Source organism: Clinocottus analis, unplaced genomic scaffold (genome assembly GCF_023055335.1).
Source record: "Clinocottus analis isolate CAN_PGR_092001 unplaced genomic scaffold, fCliAna1.0.p SCAF_8, whole genome shotgun sequence".
In the NCBI taxonomy this organism is placed as follows: Eukaryota; Metazoa; Chordata; class Actinopteri; order Perciformes; family Cottidae; genus Clinocottus; species Clinocottus analis.
The window spans coordinates 16,388,518-16,406,169 of NW_027176240.1; the positions used below are offsets into that span (position 1 = coordinate 16,388,518).

At 41.6% G+C, this 17,652-nt stretch overlaps 1 protein-coding gene across 1 annotated transcript in view; it reads left to right on the forward strand.

Moving 5' to 3' along the window:
• The first annotated feature begins 239 nt into the window (after positions 1–239).
• Positions 240–17,652, forward strand: part of wdr11 (WD repeat domain 11) — a 41,841-nt gene continuing 24,428 nt past the window's right edge. Inside the window, exons 1-10 of the mRNA XM_068568173.1 lie at positions 240–432; positions 1,670–1,781; positions 3,402–3,555; positions 3,737–3,910; positions 4,145–4,346; positions 7,172–7,337; positions 9,241–9,343; positions 10,195–10,393; positions 11,415–11,515; positions 14,286–14,462. Of these exons, the coding sequence (XP_068424274.1) occupies positions 347–432; positions 1,670–1,781; positions 3,402–3,555; positions 3,737–3,910; positions 4,145–4,346; positions 7,172–7,337; positions 9,241–9,343; positions 10,195–10,393; positions 11,415–11,515; positions 14,286–14,462 (1,474 nt within the window). The 5' untranslated portion in view covers positions 240–346. The remainder of the gene's footprint in view (positions 433–1,669; positions 1,782–3,401; positions 3,556–3,736; positions 3,911–4,144; positions 4,347–7,171; positions 7,338–9,240; positions 9,344–10,194; positions 10,394–11,414; positions 11,516–14,285; positions 14,463–17,652) is intronic.

The window sequence follows — 17,652 nt, forward strand, 5'->3', positions numbered from 1 at the left end:
TACAATGGTTGTATAATACAAAGTATTGGGTGAAAAATCGATAATAAATTACTTAAAATTACATCTCAATAATTTCCTTTTACTTGTCTTCTTAATAGAATCATACATAATTTTGATAGGATTTGTTATTTTCAATAACATTTCAACAAAACATTGACTGACAAATGCGAGGTGTCAGTTGTGGAACCTTCGTTCCGCTGGGGTTTGTTTCCTTACGGTGACCCGTTTGCAAACACCGCGATACTTCCTGTTAGAATTCTCACCAGAGGCGAACCACAGAAGCTAAACAATTGTATCAGCTTTTGGACAACAACTATTAATGTAGCGAAAACATTGTTCAGCAATAATGATTCCGTACACGGTCAACATCAAACTCGCGGCTCGGACGTTAACTGGCACTCTAAACTTGCAGAATAAAACCGCTGTAGACTGGTGAGTACGGCGCCTCTTTCGTTAGCATCGTTATGTAGTTAGCTCTGCTCGTCAAGACGCGCCGATGATGAGAGATGATGATGATGTTCACAAGGTGCTAATTACATTGTTTGCGTTTCATCATTCCGTTCCTCTTCACGCTGCCTGCGAGGATAGCAGTGACCATCGATGCCGATAGTGTAGTTTTTTGTTTTTTTTAATCAACAAAACAGAAACGTGTAACGCTGGGGAATCTGGTGTCATGTCATGTGATGTGATGTGGAGTGACAGCACGCTGGGCCTGCTGCTTTTCCTTCTTCCCATAGCAATTCAGCAGGGAAGCGTCTTGTTGCATTGCTTTTTATAAATCTCGCTTCAACCATTTCTGAATTATTCCCGTTTCCTCCAAGTGTTATTCTACATAATGCACATTAAGCTCGCATATATTCCACTTAAAATGTTTAATTTAAAAGTACAATTATTACAACTGAAACCCCACACTGCATTAATCATCTTGAATATACACATTCAGTGTCACTGTTCTGGATTGTATTCACCTCAGACATAATTTCTTCCAAATAGTATATTCTCACCCTTGCAGCTACTCTCTATTTTTTTCCTCGTATTATTCCCATATTTTGGTTACAGTGACACACTGCCGACAGCTGTGTGTGTGTGTTGCATCAGTGTGTTGCACCAGTACTCATTGATCGATATTCTGTGTATAGAACAACAGCTTTATATTGGAGTTTCAGAATTTGATGTAAAATTAAGTTGTTTTTTTTGTGCTTTGGTCCAGCCACATATGCATGCAGATACCTGTTCTCAAGAGCTCATGAAGAAAATCTCAACATTTGAATTCAAACTTTTTGTATTATTATTTTTTTTTTAGATGAGCCAACATCAATCTACTCAATTTCTGCAACTACCACCCTTCAGGGTGTATACAATATCTGCATTCATGCTTGGCATTTGATTCAACTGATGATTAGTTTTTCCATTACGGCACTGATAATGAAGAAGCTGATGGTTTCAGCAATGGCATACTTGAAGTTTCCTGTTACCATTTGATGTACTCGTGTATTTTATTATGCTTTTGTGTACCTGATTACTGTGCCTATGTGTGTATGCATCGTTTTATGTATAACTTGGCTGCGATAGAAATTTTCCCTCTACGACAATTGAGTTGAAGAGGGCTCAGTGACTCACAATGGCCTTGCCTCTTCCAATCTTTCTCTCTGAATTCCATTGACTGTAGGGGTTGGCAGGGGCTGATCGCTCAGGGATGTCACTCCAGTATTCTCATCATCGACCCAAAGACGTCTCAGACTATCCAGGTGTTGGAGAGGCACAAAGCCAATGTGGTCAAGGTGAGTTTTCTAAGTAAGCTGTCTTTCATCCGATCTGTTTACTTGTTTATATCTTTATTGTCGGACTGTGAGTAACAGATATTTTCAATTTCTTTTCATCACCCTGATGATTAAATTGTAAAAAACTTGTGAAAAATACCTATCACAATCTCCCACACCCCAAATTATATTCCTATATGAGAAGCAGGAAATGGCACATTCTTGCCTTATATCCTCAATAATGGGTGGAACAATTAATAAATTACTGAATTTGACTAATCAATCAGTTGAACAATAGTAGCCCTGCTCCATAGGATACAACAAATATTTTTTAAATTTGTCAATAAGTACAAATAATAATACACTTTTATTTCTAAATAACTTTCTTCAAAACAAAGCTTACTAAGATATATTACAAGATATAAATGGCAGACAAACAATGATAATACAAATCCATTTAAAATATTTAAAAATATGTCGATATATAAAATAAAACAATATAATTAAAATTTATTAAAATAATGCCTTTGTATATAGATACAAGTGAAAAAGTCATTCTACAAACCCTTTCATAAGTACAGCTGTCACATAAAAAGGCCATGAACAAATACGTTAAAGATTATTGTGACAAATCCGTCTAATTAATGGGAAAATAATATGTGGAAATTCTGTTTTTAGACACTTGTTTATCCTCTTGGCTTTTTAGCTCTCATCAATCTCAAACCTGTTTTTTGGAAGCAAAAAATCACCACTTAAAGTCAGGACTATGGTTTGTAAGCTTTAGATGTCCTTAATGGACTTACTGTTTATGTCACGCTGTATGTCCATTTCTATATCAGTCTGTGATGCTTTCCAGTTGCATCGCAAACACACACCTGCTGATCAAGTAATATTTCATCACCCGGCGTAAACATTAGCTTTGTGTAACCTTGATGGGTTTTTTTTTCATTCAGCTCTGCTTCACTTGTGTAAAGGTTGTTCCTGTATTGACGGATAGTCCTCTTTAGCGTATGTGTGTGTGCGTTAGCGTGTCCACATGTTTGATGTGTCTGTGTTTTGTAGAAGGGTAAATATTGGGCAATAAATCCCTTGGTGATTATCAGTGCACAGGCTCAATCCAAGGCTCTCGTTTCTCACTCCCAAGCACACCTTAATCTTGTAAAGCACCGTGGCGTCAGCGGCGGGCCATTCATCACGGCTTGGCGTCGCAAAGGAAAGCTTGCTGAATTGAGAAAAAGAAAAGAAAGAAGTAGGCTTAGTAAAGAGGATGCCTGTTCAGCAACAAATTCCAGATACAAGATCAATTATGGAAAAACACCAACTTGTTTATAGAGTCATTTGTCTTTTCAAGTATAGAGCCCATGTAGACTGCATTTAAATGTTGTGTGTTACCTGCTTTTTTTAATTTATTCTCTCAGTTCTCTGCATCACTCCACGAAGCCCAACATTTAAATGAGTCGTAGGTATTAGTTAAAACCTGTAAAGGCACTTATACCCTGCCAAACCTGTTCTGTAGAGATCTACTGTTTGCACCAGCGTGTCGAGTCAAAAGCATCATCTACTGTTTCAGATGGAAAAATGTGTCTTATAACATTTGGATAGCGACTGCCAGACACTCGGCGTGTGTTCTGTGATTGACAGGTGAGATGGTCGAGGGAAAACTACTACCACAACGTGAGCTCTCCCTACTGTCTGCGGCTGGCTTCAGGAGATGCCTCGGGGAAGATCATAGTGTGGGATGTGGTCAGCGGGACTGCCCATTGTGAGATCCAGGAGCACTCCAAACCCATCCAAGGTAAGGGAGCCCCCCTTCATGTAGACTTGGGTTGATTCATTATCCATCAGCACTGTACAGCATATAGAGCTGTTGGCAATTTTTTTTTGTTACGATGCTCTAAACATCACTTTAATTCCTCACGGTGCTCGCTACGCCTCCATTCTCCTTCTTTCCTTATTCTTCTCTTTGTCTCTGCAAGACTTGGAGTGGCTGTGGAATCAGGACGCTTCCCGTGATCTGCTGCTCGCCATCCACCCTCCCAACTACATCGTCCTGTGGAACGGAGACACGGGTACCAAGCTGTGGAAGAAGAGCTACGCTGAGAACATCCTCTCCTTTTCTTTTGACCCCTTTGACTCCTCCAACATGGCGTGTAGGTGAACAACGCTGTCCAAAAGCAACGACAGTGTCCGTCACACACATCGTAGATACTGTACCGGCTCTAGAGAGATGTGTCACATGCAGTTATGCTAACTGCTGATAACATCTCATTTTCTGTACTTGGAATTTTTTTTTTTCGTAAGAGACATATGCTGAGTTGCTCACTCAATACTGACAGCTGTTACTAGCGTATAAGTGTTGACACATTTTGTATTTTTCTGGCCAGTGCTGACCAGCGAGGGAATAGTCTTCATCACAGACTTTTCCCACTCTAAACCACCGGGCAATGCCGGCAAAAAGGTCTATATCGCCAGCCCCCACGCAAGCCCCGCCCACACCAAGCCGGCCCCCACCGCTGCACCGGTCCCCACCGGAGCCAAGAAGGCCCTCAACAAGGTCAAAGTGCTCATCACCAATGAGAAACCCACGTGAGTTGTGACGTATGAATACATTGATTGTAATAATTTGATTTTTGAAATTTGTCAGCCTCTCTGCTTTCTGGTTTGTTGAATTATACACTTCTTTTATTCTATTCATAACTTCTGCTGCTCTTTTCTCATTGGCCGACCTGTTGAAAGTGAACCCTATTTGTCATTTTGAGGCATCTTATAGAGGGATCAGATGGAACGTTTCTGTGACAGGCTTTAAAGTGTGAAAACAGGAATGCAATTTTGTGGTGCCGAAGTTTGTTTGTTTGTTCAACCGTCAAGATTTGAGATTGATCGATTTGAAGTTCAAATCTTATCAATTCAAGCCGAGGTATGGGGATAAACCGAAGCAGTTCGTCTCCACCTCTTCTCAACAGCGCGACTCCTAGGAAGGAGTGACAAGCCTCATTTTAATGCCATTAAGTGACAAACTTGTGAAATTCCATAAGCCCTGCTTTTTTTTACAAAGTTGCGGTGGATCAGCGACCAAAGGCTCGTCTGATGTGCTGGCAGCTTCCTGCCTGAGCGGTTGTGACTGTCAGACAGACTTATTTATAGCAGCAACACCACTGCCTACTCCGTCCACCTACTCAGCCTGCTCTATTAACAAACACGCCATTAATCTTACTTGTCGGCCTCACCTTGTCCATTTCACTCTCTATGACGCCTTCTTCGCTCATCTTTCGAGGCAGTGTGTAATCAGCCCCCAGAGAATGTTGTGTTCCGTCAGACCGCCTTTGTGTGTCTGTTGTGGGTGTTTATCATGTTCACTGTTCTCAGAAATGTGTGAATACAGTACTGTATTACACACTTTAGTGTCTCAAGAGGCATCCATTGATTTGGTTGTTTAGCCAGCACAGATTTGATGATAGACATTGGCTTGCTCATTTGCAAACGCACTTGGACATTGTTCCATTGTACTAAATTTAATACCTATGAATGTAACATTACTTATCTTCAGGATATTGTGTGTGTGTGTGGTGACGGACTGCACCTCAAACGATGATGACTATATGTAGAGGTTCGATTATCATTCGATAATAACACAATAGTTCAATTCTGTGAAAATCTTTACATCATTGAATATTTATTTAAAGCTGGGGTGAGAGTAGTGTAAGGACAAAGAAAAACTTGAAAAACATTACATTGAAAAAAAAAAATGAACAGACACCCGACACTAGGAAGAGCACCTTTTCCAAACTTCCCCTGCTATTTTATCAATTTGAAGTTTTTGCCGCAGTGAGGGTTTGAAGTTCGGTTTCATTTTTTCTTTTTCGGCCCCACCATATTCAGCTGCTGATGGTCTTCATGTGCACATCAAAGCCAAAGTCGACCTGCCAGTATCAAGTTGTGTGTGTGTGTGTGTGTGTGTGTGTGTGTGTGTGTGGTTATTCTGAATTGTCTATAGACAAGAGAAGGTTCAGCTGACGTGACTAAATAATGTATAATACCAGTGTTTGATTTGTTTGTCCTCAGGGTCATTTTATTTATTAAACACGGTTAAACAATAGAAGCCGTGGGAGGTCTTTGAAAACCTTAGCTCACCTCTGGTGCGATCAAACACACCTTTGCACAACACTTTGTTTGGGCATGTGTGCACACGTGTTCATGTGTCGGTTCGCATAACGCTCCACAGACTTTTGCAACCTGCATGGCTTATTCAGAGCTCAGACGGAGTGAGATGTGAGGAGCGTGTGATGTTTTGGTAATTGTACAGCTTAATATTTTGTGATGGTTTGGGGTTACCAGACTTTCGCCTCTTTTTTTTTCTTTTTTTTTTTTTCTCTTTCTCTCTGAAGTCGTTTTATTTTTGCATCTAAGACACAAAAATCTCTTTTACTGTTTCCTTCTGATGTTCTGCCTTTGGTAGCTCAGACATTTCTGACCCTTTCGCCGCCTCGCCTGTCTTCAGTAAGCTGCTACCAGTGTGATTTAGCTCAGCAACTCCTAAAGGTTCCCCTTTTGAGTTCATTTTATCTGTTGCGCCCCCCCCAGAGGATAATGATCTCCATTGTGTGATAAAGTTTGTCTCTCCTTTATTTGATCTCACGGTGACTTAGAGGAATAAAGCTGTAGGAATGAGTTATTGCCACGGCCCCGCTCATAAACTTTGTGAAAATCAGCCTTCTGTTCCTTCCTGATTGAACTGCAAAGCATTTGTGACTGCTTTGTTATCTTATGGTGGGGATCGAACCTAGTTACTGCCATGGATGATCGTCTTTGTAATTAATTTTTAATAACAACAGACTTAGCGAAACGTTTTCACGACACCCAAAATCACAGAGGGGATTTTTTTTTTTTCTCACGCTGCCAATACCTGCTTAGTTCATCAGCCTCCGATCATTAGAGAGAAGTTTTCAGTTTTCCCTCATTTGCTTTAGACTCACAGAGGCAGCAACAGTAATAAGAAATTCATTCAGCTTTCTGCACGAAGCGACGCAAATAAAGATCAAATTCATCCTTGAAGTAAGACAGTTTTTTCTTTTTTCTTAAACTTGTTTTAAGACTCTCATCCATCATCATATTGGTGTATTTGCATATTTCATATGCATGCGTTGATACGGCAGAGTCTCATTATGTCTTTGGTGATGTGTGAGCTGAATGACTTAATCATTTCTAGTTATTAAAATGTACATTTTTGCTTCTTGAAACATGTTCTGTGAGCAGTATATTTAGTTTAAAACAAGTATGCAAAACAGAGGCGAAATATAGGAATACCTTAGTTTCCCAATAAACAGATGAATAGCCTTCAAGCTTTTTGACTTTTTTCCGAGTATACTTTTTGAGAAAAAAAATGAAGTTAAGTTCCTCTTTCTGCTTCATAGTGCTGAAGCAGTGACGTTAAACGACTGCCTGCAGCTGTCCTACCTGCCATCCAAGAGGAACCACATGCTGCTACTTTATCCCAGAGAGATCCTCATCCTGGACCTGGAGCTCAGCCAGACAGTGGGCGTGGTGGCCATCGAGCGCTCCGGGGTGCCATTTGTTCAGGTGAGACCGCCGCACGCACGTCCAGGCAAAGTCTGCACAACGGGGCTCTCGACAAAGCTTGAAGTTTGTGGAAATCGTAAACCTAAATAGAGGGAACCTTTGTTGTTTTTGGTGGAAAGAAGACGGCTAATTAGCTAATTGACTTTAATCCTTTTTTCTTCTCATGGGTTAGAATGTGATGAGAAGCTTTCCCGCTGTGCAGCTGGAAGTTGTCTTTGCATGATAGTGATGTCTTTGTTCAATATTAGTTTGATAAATGCAGAGACGGCTGCGCTGTCTCACTCTAACGTGCTTCCTATATCCCCGTCTTTCCCTCCCTTCGAATGAGCACAGTGCGCAATTTCTACTTGTATTAGATTAGCCGAGGGGCTTTACCTTAACCTGTCCCTCTTTTTTTTTTTTAACACGGATAAATCTTTCAGCAGGCTGATTCTCCCTGCCATGAATGATACAGTTTGCCACTCTTCATCCACCCTCTCAGTGCTCTCCTCCTTAAAGTCTGACAACTGAACTGTGCAGTCCTTAGATACAGGAAGAAAAAAAAACTCACCAACTTCGATATCGTCAACTTCACATAAGCTTCTATTGTCTTATTTAGCAGCCCCATTGACCTTTGAGGTGGCAGTCCCCTTCTTTTGGAGACAGGATTTCTAATTGGAAATTGATGAATGCTGTGGGGGTATAAGATGGAGGGTTATTCATGGCTGCAGGGCCAGTAATAGAACGCAAACTCTCTTAATGCCACTTCGTTCACTCCCAACTCTCGAACGTAAAGCCATTGGAGTGGCTTGTCATTAAGCCGAGGAGGTCTCACGGTTTTTCACTGTGGTAATTCTATTCATTCTGAGTCATATTATGCCCTTGGAAATATGTAACCTTCAATGTAATCCCTGCATGGCGACGCGTGGACCCGTTTACTGCTCCTTAGTTCATCACTGCAGACAGTTGACATTTTATGTGTGTGTGGAATTGTGTTCCGATTTATATTTTTCCTTGCACTTCCATAAATCATACTTATTTAGGGTTGTCAGAGATTATAATAAATGTGTCCGTGGTTAAATGGCACAGAGGTGGAGAATAAACCTTTTGTAGTCAAGGAGTAAGTCCTAAAGTCACAGAGTAGTCGGGGTATTACTCAGCCGCCCAGCCTGTGTCCGGCCGACGCCTCCCTCCTCTAAGTGTTATAAAGTACTTGTCACACGGACAATTTGCATGACTGATGACACAACTTCAGCTAAAGTCCAGGCTGGAGTGCAGAAGCTCCCGGAGCCAAGGAAAGACAAGGTGTAGACACATCGACGCTACGCAATCAGATTTCGCCCATTTATCAGGTACATACGTTCAGGAGCTGAACATCTGAAGTGGTGGTGGGGATCCGGGTTTTAAATGATTAGTAAATACTAAAATGCCATATAATTACTAAAACTGTAGGCAATAATCCAAAATGTGTTGTTCTGTTTGAAATTCCAATAACACACTGAAGAGGTTTTCATCTCCATAATGTTGCTTAGTGCAGTCAATCAATCAAAGGATGCCTTGTGCTTGTTTCATCCAAAGAGCTGCAATGTCAGTTGTTAACATAATGACTGTATGTATGTATGTATGTATGTATGTGTGTATGTGTGTATATATATGTTATTATACTATCTGGAGCTGAAGTGCTTAGTTGATTCGTCCATTAACGGACAACTATTTTCTCAGTTGATCCAAAACCTTTCAAGTAAAACCACCAAACTTCCCTCATTTCCAGCTTCTCCAGTTTTCCATTTGTTTTTTTCTCTTCGTGAATTTAATCTCTTCTGGACTGTTAGTTGGACAAAATATGCAACGTGAATATGTCTCCTTGAGCATTTATTCCACATATGTATGATGCGGTGCTAAGAGCAGCTGTCTGTCTGTTCAGGTGATCCCCTGCGCTCAGCGGGATGCCCTCTACTGCCTCCATGAGAACGGGTGTATCACCCTACGAGTGTGCCGCTCCACCATCACTCCGGATGAAACGACTGGTATGAAACCTCTTCACAGACACACACACACACACACACACACGCGGTAGCTGTACTGTACTTACTCACTAACAGCTCTCACTCCTGTGATGTTCCCCTGTCATCATGTCCTGCAGTCAGAGTCTGGAGTATTCTCTATGCGCCAACGCATGTAGCCCTCTTACTGTCCCATTTATCTTCGGCTTTGTGTTATAGGTCAATGGGAGTTCATTGTGGCTGAATATCTCTCTCTCACTTCTCTCCTTGCTGTCTCCTCTGCAGTGCTCATTTTTCTGTTTTTCCTATTGTTTCATTTTGTGAGTCATTTATTCACTTATTTCCTGTCTTTTTTTTCTCATCCTGTCGAGCCCTAGCTTCCCCTAATTAGGGTACAAATCAAGAACATGGTATGAATCTCCAAAAACAACAACATGTTAGGTATCAAATTAAACATAAAAATCAGGGCTATAATACTATACAACCTCTAAACACAACTCAAACAATAACTAGGATTAGGGGTTAGGGAGAGGGAGTAGCCCTATAACCCCTAACCCTAATCCTATTTATTGTTTTAGTACATCATTCCTCATACCTCTCTCTACTCTGTTCCCCTCCTTTCCTCTCACTTCTTCAAAATGAACTTCGCCGCTCCCTCCATCCCACTTTTCCCACTTTATCTACTTCCCCTCTCTACTTACATTCCCTGGTTAATTAAGATCTGCTCGATGTCTCCTTCCATATTTTGTTATCCTCTTCCTTATTTCTGACCCTTTCCATTCACATGTGCACCTATTTGCTCTGATTCCATTTTTTCCCCACTTCCCTTAACCCTCTAATACTTTCTCTCTCCTCGTCCTCCACCTCTCCGCCAGACCCCGAGCAGAATGTGTACGAGCTCATGTACGACCTGCGTTCTCAGTGCGATGCCATCCGAGTCACCAAGACAGTGCGGCCGTATCGCATGGTCATCTGCCCCGTCAACGAAAACAGCGCTGCGCTAATGGTCAGCGACGGCAGAGCCATGCTGTGGGAACTCAAAGCCCACACCGGCAAGGCTGCAGTCAATCCTAGGTACATTCACAAACACTCACACGGATAATTTCGCAAAGCTACATTTTACATTTTTGTGGCTGAAATAGCAGGGAGAGGTTACTGTTAAAAGTTTTTGAATACGTTTGAAAAACTGACTTTAAACAAAATCCCCTGACGTAAATTTAGTCTCGTATGTAAGGTGGAGTGCACAGAGTTTAACGATCATCGATGAGCCCTGCTCCCCTTTGATGGAGCGCTCCCCTGCTGAAGTCGAGGAGACAGTTGTGTATTTCTCTCTGTAGTTGGCTTCCTGCGTGAGACAGGGAGCGGTTTGTCTGCCTGCGAGCAGCCAAAACAGAATTTATTTTGGGCGAACGAGAGAAATCTCGGGATGAGGGACGGCATGCTTTTGCTTTTTGCCACTTTGTGAGGAATTATCTTATTATAGCCTTTTTTGAATTAATTTGCTCTGCAGTCTCAGACGGATGGGCTTTCTATTTCAGGACCACTGAAAAGATGGCGCTTGTCTTTCGCGCCACACTAAATCGATAAGCTGACGCTTCCTTGTTGTTTTAACATTCTTGTGTTCGGTGTCCCCAGACAAATCCCACGAAGGTGGTTTGGCCCAGGTTTGATATCCTGAAATGAATTATAATTCCTGTTGCATTCTTTTTGTGGGGTTGCGTCGTCACAGTGTGCTAAGCGTGCAGAGATAAATTAAAGAAGAGTCATGTAGGGTGGAACCGTTTCCTTTGCTCTCTACCTGCTCAGTTATAAGCTGTTTAGGCTCCTGCACAGCAGCATGGAAATATTTCTTTCAAGCAATCATTTCTGTTTTGTTTATTTTGTATTTGTATTGAGCTGCCTCTAATCAATAAAGGGAATCAGTAGACATGTCGTCCCCCATGAATGCTGCTGTCTCCTTTTGGTTCAGTAATTTATTAAAAGTTGGAACCCATTCATCATTCCCAAACGCAATATTCATTCATCACTCTCCATTCTCTTGTTATCGGTAATGGCCTGGTTTTCAAAATGACTAATAACCACTCTCCCCCCCCAGTTCCGGTCTCTCGCCGCTCTACACCCCTGTGTCGTTTTGTGGATCTCCACTGGGTCAAAACCAGAAACGGATTCAGGATCTCTCTCTCAACAGCATGATTGGTAATTTTACACATCACTGTCAGCACCATCCAGCGAGCGCCAGACATGTTGAGATTTCCAATGCGAGTTTCAAACATCAAAGTACCAGCTCCCAGTGTTTCTGGGCACAAGGTTTGCACACTATGATCTAGAGACTTCTTCTCCAGATCCTCCAGATCTTCTGCAACCCACTTTCAGTCTAAATTAAGACCAACTCAGTTTATTGTAATTGTTTATTTCTAATTCATGTTAGAACATTTTGAATTCAACATTCAACATCTAAAAATGCATTCACAGCATTTAATTTATTCTTTCTACATTTGAAAGAAAAGGTAAAAAAACAAAAAAAAGGAATTTGTGTACATGCGAGTGTTGGTGTGTACCTGGCCTTTGTATATTTTACTGTACTTGAGGTAGTTGACACTCCTTCCCTTTCTGCTTAAATGTGCGACTGCTGCTTTCTTCTCTGCGCTCTACACAGGCCAGCGTCATTCCCCAGTCTGAACGACTCTGCACAAAGAGTCCCTTGGGCTCTCTCTCTCTCTCTCTCTCTCTCTCTCTCGCTCTCTCGCTCTCTCTCGCTCTCTCGCTCTATCGCTGATTTAGAACAGAGCCAGGCTGTCAAAAGATGAATGTAGGTATAACATAGTAATGAGAGATTTTTTTTATTTTTTTACATTTGTCAGTTGTATTCAGTGAGAGTCAAACTGCCCATGAGCTGCGGGCCTTGGGGAAGTGGAGCAGCAGTAGTTATACTAGGATAAAGGGGCAAACTGTCTCTCTGCACGCACACACGCAGGCGCACACACACACACGCACACACACACATAGATTGGAGCCAGTTACTGCCCGGAGGAATAGCTCTGTAGCTCTGTCTGACAGTTGGTGACTAAAGCTCTCGTTCTGAGCGAACGTCACTGGCCTGCAGTTTCCAATTTCCAATGCGGTTCTGAGATTTTAAAATCTGATGCTGATAGGCTGACACAAGAAGGGCATCAGACGGATAACAGCAAACTGATCACCGCCACAGGCAAGAGCTGCCGCCTAGAAAACCATATTTGCCTTCATTGCATATTTTCATTGGTGGCAATCAGTTATATGTATGTTTTTTTTATTGGTGTATTGGTTTGTTTGGACCTATGCCCTCATCTCATTTTATTATGTCTTCAAGCTGCAATGAACGCTTATATAGAGAGACATTAAATTGACAATGTAAAGAGGACTATTATAGCGCAAGAAATGAAAACCAAATGGATTTTTCAGCCAGTGCCAATTATAACTCCAAGGCGTTTGCAAGGTGTCCTTTTGCTCTGCAGAAAATACACGCGAGGAAAGGTTTGCTCATTTAGAATCTATCAAATTATGTCATTAACTGTCTGATTATGAAAAGTGTTTTCATCAAGTCCATTCCTCAGTAAAACGTAGTGTGTCTCTGAAAATATTCAAAGAGCTTAGGCTTGTGTTTATGGTGAAAACTAATGTTGCATTTTATGATGGCCTGACCTTGGAAATGTGATGAAATCAGCAAGATAGATTTAAGTGGAGAAAGCTTACTTCTGAGTAAAATATTGCTCTGTGGCTTGATTGTTTATTTTTTCATTACTTTACATCATTAAAGCTGCCCAACTGCCCTTAATGAAGTGAACAATATTGGTTGTTTTCTGCTCGCTACAGCTGCAGTCAAATAATGTGAGCTTTTCCACTTGGGCCAAAGAACAGTTTTGGATTAGATCGGGGGAAGCCAAGTTGAAAGTGCTAATGAGCTCTGTTACAAATGGCTGTCTAGAGTTCTGAAAAATATGAGGGAAAGAGAGATAACCGCACACTTCCCTCCAAGCTACACAAGATCAGGTTTATTCCAACATGTCCTGACTTATGCCTTCGTCGGGGTACAAATGACACCGTGGTATACGATGACTCACACATGATCACGTCTGTGCAGCCTCCTCTGGAGTCGTAGCTGGGGCTGCATATGGATGGTTCATGCGGTCGGTCCGTTGGGTAACTTCAGCTCATGTTTTTTTGTATTGTGTCTTAAGTTTTGCTTCATTAGCGCTCGTTTGATATTCATGACTTGTTTGGTTTTTGGAGCTCTTGCTCCACTGCGCAGCTCTAAAAAAAATAAATAAAAAAAAATAAAAAAAAATACAAGTCTCATTGTGCTCTGCTGAAATGTTGTAACCTCTTCCTAATGCACATTTTTGTAACTGTGTGACCCACTTTCTGTGACAGACAAATACACTGGTGCAGTTTTAATGAGGAATCCGTACGGAGGCTTGCTTTAGAGTAGCTGTCTAAAACCTGTACAGACCCCCCCCAAAAAATGTACAGATTAAATCCCCTCTACACATATATATATAATACTGTAGAAAATAATCAAAAAAGTTATAAGGAGCCATTAAACTAAGTATCTATATGCTTCATGCAGACTATTATCCAGCTACCAGACTTCTAATCCAAATTGGATCAGTTTGGATCATTTTGTGTATGTCTAAATATGATATTAGACTCCGTTGTATTTACACATTTACAATCTTTAAAGACATAGATCAGGGGCCAAAGGACATGTAAGGACATTGGCGCAGTAATTTCGTCATACAGTTCACGTTGCAATAATAAATGATTGCAGATTGCATCCTGTGGTTTGAGATGCATAAAAGATGAAATGAAAGGAGGACATTTAGTGAAGATGTTCTTGGAGCAATGTTAAGCATGCTGGATTTACTGTGTTTAATTTGATTGAGTTGCTTCAATAATTATTAAATAGCAAGTGTTGTGGTTTGACCTGCAGGTCAGACCTTGATAGCCGGTGAGGCTCTTTCTCCATCATCCACCCAGCGAGAAGTCCAGTTGAAGTTCCTGCTGACGGGCTTGCTGTCCGGTCTACCACTGCCACCATTTGCCCTCCGCATGTGTCCACCTCTTACCACCAAAAACATCAACCACTACCAACCCATGCTGGCTATAGGTAGGTAATAATGCACACGCTAACAAAACTCACTGATCAGCAATACCTTATCAATACATTCTGCTTGTTCTGTGTAAAGGAGATGGCCTCTTCCCCACTGAGGAATAATTGCAGGGTATTTTAAGGGATAAGGAGCTCAGCATCATTGTTGGACATTGAGGCTTCTTGAAATCTGAACTGAGGTCAGCTTTAAAATTCAGTTTCTGTGTTTTCACAAACATCTGAAGGTACCATTGTGTTGTTTTCTCTCATCGTGAGGCTGTTTCAGAACAAAAGCAGTTGCATCAGCACAGCCGTTCATAAAGAAATGAACAGATTTTCTGTGTTTGTTGCATTTCTCTGACACAGTCATGGCAACAAATAGTTTTACTGAATGTTAGTAAATGTTTCATGAATACCGTGTATTGCTCATTTAGATTGATGGCTATTACATCTCAGTAAAATGTAAAAATAACAGTAAAATAACGAGACATTGAACATGTTTGATATAAAACTTTAAACACGTCGTCTGCTGTTCTACAATTGTAACTGATTAAGGAGACTGATAAAGCTCTCTTTGGTCAGCAAGTAGTAATTCTGCAGTCAGTAGACTGCATGACTAGTATGTTGCTAACTTTAGCTTGCCCGCACATTGTAAACCCTTTACCATCAGCAGTCACACAGCCTGCTGTGTTAACATATTTTAGGTCATTGGAATAAGATGTCCATAGTAAGTGTCAATAACTTCTTAATACATGAGGGAATTGTCATTTAATGGATGTATTTATAGTTACACAATTACATGAAGTGACACATTTCTGTAATGATCATGAGTTTTTAAAGGATGTGAGTTGGACCCGGTGTTGGAGATATTGGCCGTAGAGATGTTTACTACCAAAAACATATGACAAACTCAACAGCAATGTCTCTCTCAGGAAATCCTGACCCGGTGAGCTGGTGGAGCGGATGTATTTCTGTCATTGTTGTAAATGAGATTGCGAAGGCAGTTGCTTTTCTGGTTTGATTACGGAAATGTTGCTGCCCAGTGAGAATCGCACAAAACATCCAGTGAGAGAGCAGTGCTTTGAAAGGCACGGGGCTGGATGCTTGTGCAGCTGCAGCAACACATTTTGATCGCACTGCAAAGCGCAATCGGAGCAGAGCAAGACCTTAATCATCGGTGCGACAGGGACATTAGCAGCTGCTGATATGAAGGCAAGCACTGAGTCAAGCAGGCCATTACCTCAGAGCAGCAGCACAATTATTATTAAATATATTCATTCATATGCTCTGCCTTAGAGACCTGTCATAGGGAATGAATCTTTTCAGAATCTCCAGGTGAGCAATTCCCAGCAGTGCCCGTCGTTGTCGTCCAATTAACGGAAGCTATTGAGCATTGAGGGAAAGCATTTCTGGTGTTGCAAAGTCTTCCTGAACTTGCCGACACGTCTGTTGAACCCTCTTGACCCGTTGCAAATTCTCATGTTTGAGTTTAAAAAAACTTTGCAATTCCACAAACATCATGCAAATGTCAGAATATCGAGTCTTTGAATTTGACTGTTTAAGACAGAAAGTAATTAAGTAATATTTAGTCAAATCTGACTCTGCAGCCTCAAATGATACAAAAGGCCTCGACCTAATCTGAAATATCTGCCTCTGGCATTACTCCCCTCAGACCGCTGCTCGACGAGAGAGAAAGAGAGAGGCAGTGCAAGTGAAAGATTTATTTGTTTTAGATTAGCATACCCATTTTCTTCAAAAGCCACCCTATCTTCTCCACAGTAATGATGCATAAAATTACGAAAGTCTCAATTTGAATGGGAAATTAAGAGCAGAATTGTGTGTGTGTGTGTGTGTGTGTGTGTGTGTGTGTGTGTTTGTGTGTGTGCACGCGCGCGCGAGCGATCGTGAGCGTGCGATTGAATGCACAGCCTCTGCGCACGTGTTCATACTCGTCCCTATGCACCAAATACCATCTGAGGCCCGGGAGAACTGCTGTTTTCTGCCCAACGTAGCAAACCTTCAGTTTAGTTGTCAAGCTGAAAGATTGTTCTGTCCCCTGACATAGCCCATATAGATAAATCACTTTTTTAAAGACACATCGCCACCCACAGACAAGCGGATGAATTATATCGCCGTCAACCTTTCACATCTCACCACCATTTTGTACTGTGTCCCTCTGCCACTTTGATTGTGTGTCACGTCCACAACCGTGGGACGCAGAGATCTCCTACGTTCCTTCCACATTATTACTTAATGACTGTAATTGTTCTAAATAGGCCCGGAGGGATGGCCGCTGCTGTTCTCCGTCTGCTATTTATGGATTTGTCTCAGGCGTGTCTAAAACAACAACAACAACAACAACAACAACCATTCTTTCAAAAGCAGCCATTTCAATCACAGACCTTTTCCAATCAGTGAAGTCTGGATGAAGAGGACAGCAGGAGCCCACCTGCAGATTGGCACAGCTGGCTCCCAATGGCATCCCGGATCTAAAACTCGGGCGATTGAATTTTCTGGATAAATGTCATTTGTCTGATCCCCATAGTCAGCTGGCAGAGTCAAGTAGTTAAACACTCTCGAGCTGCATTATTGAGAGGTGCACATAGTAGCTTTTGGGTACTGGATGGTGATATTGGGGATTAAGAGGATGGAACATATCTGCTGGAAGGTGGCGGTGATGTAAATATGTTTAATTAAATGGTACCTTCAGGCGAGTATATTTAATTTCCAGCCAATTTCTTGTATTATCACATTTGGAGATGGTAGATGTTACAATAACATAAGGAACTGCCACATTTGGAGTCTTTAAATTTGATACTTCAATTAATAATAACTTGCATTCTTGGTAAACAACTGCAATTGTCACTCACTTGGTAATGATACTGAGATTGGTGTTATGGCAGATGCTGGCTGCTGTCACCTTTCTTGTTAACCAAGAGCCAGAGAAAACACCTGATTATTAAATCCCGAGCAATCCATGGCCGAGTTCTTGGCAGACACAGCGCCGTCTCTTTCTTGGCCTCTGTTCAGGTCTACGTAAGGCTTCTCCGTAGTGTGTAGTTGAGCTAATGGGAGGACTCGCTGAGCCTTAGTGAAGCGACACCAGTCAGGCAAACAGCCGAGGGAAACCAAGTTTTTACACCTACCACTGGGTGCAAATACAACAAGAGATGAGCTCACTGCTGACTGGCTAGTGTGACAGCACTGG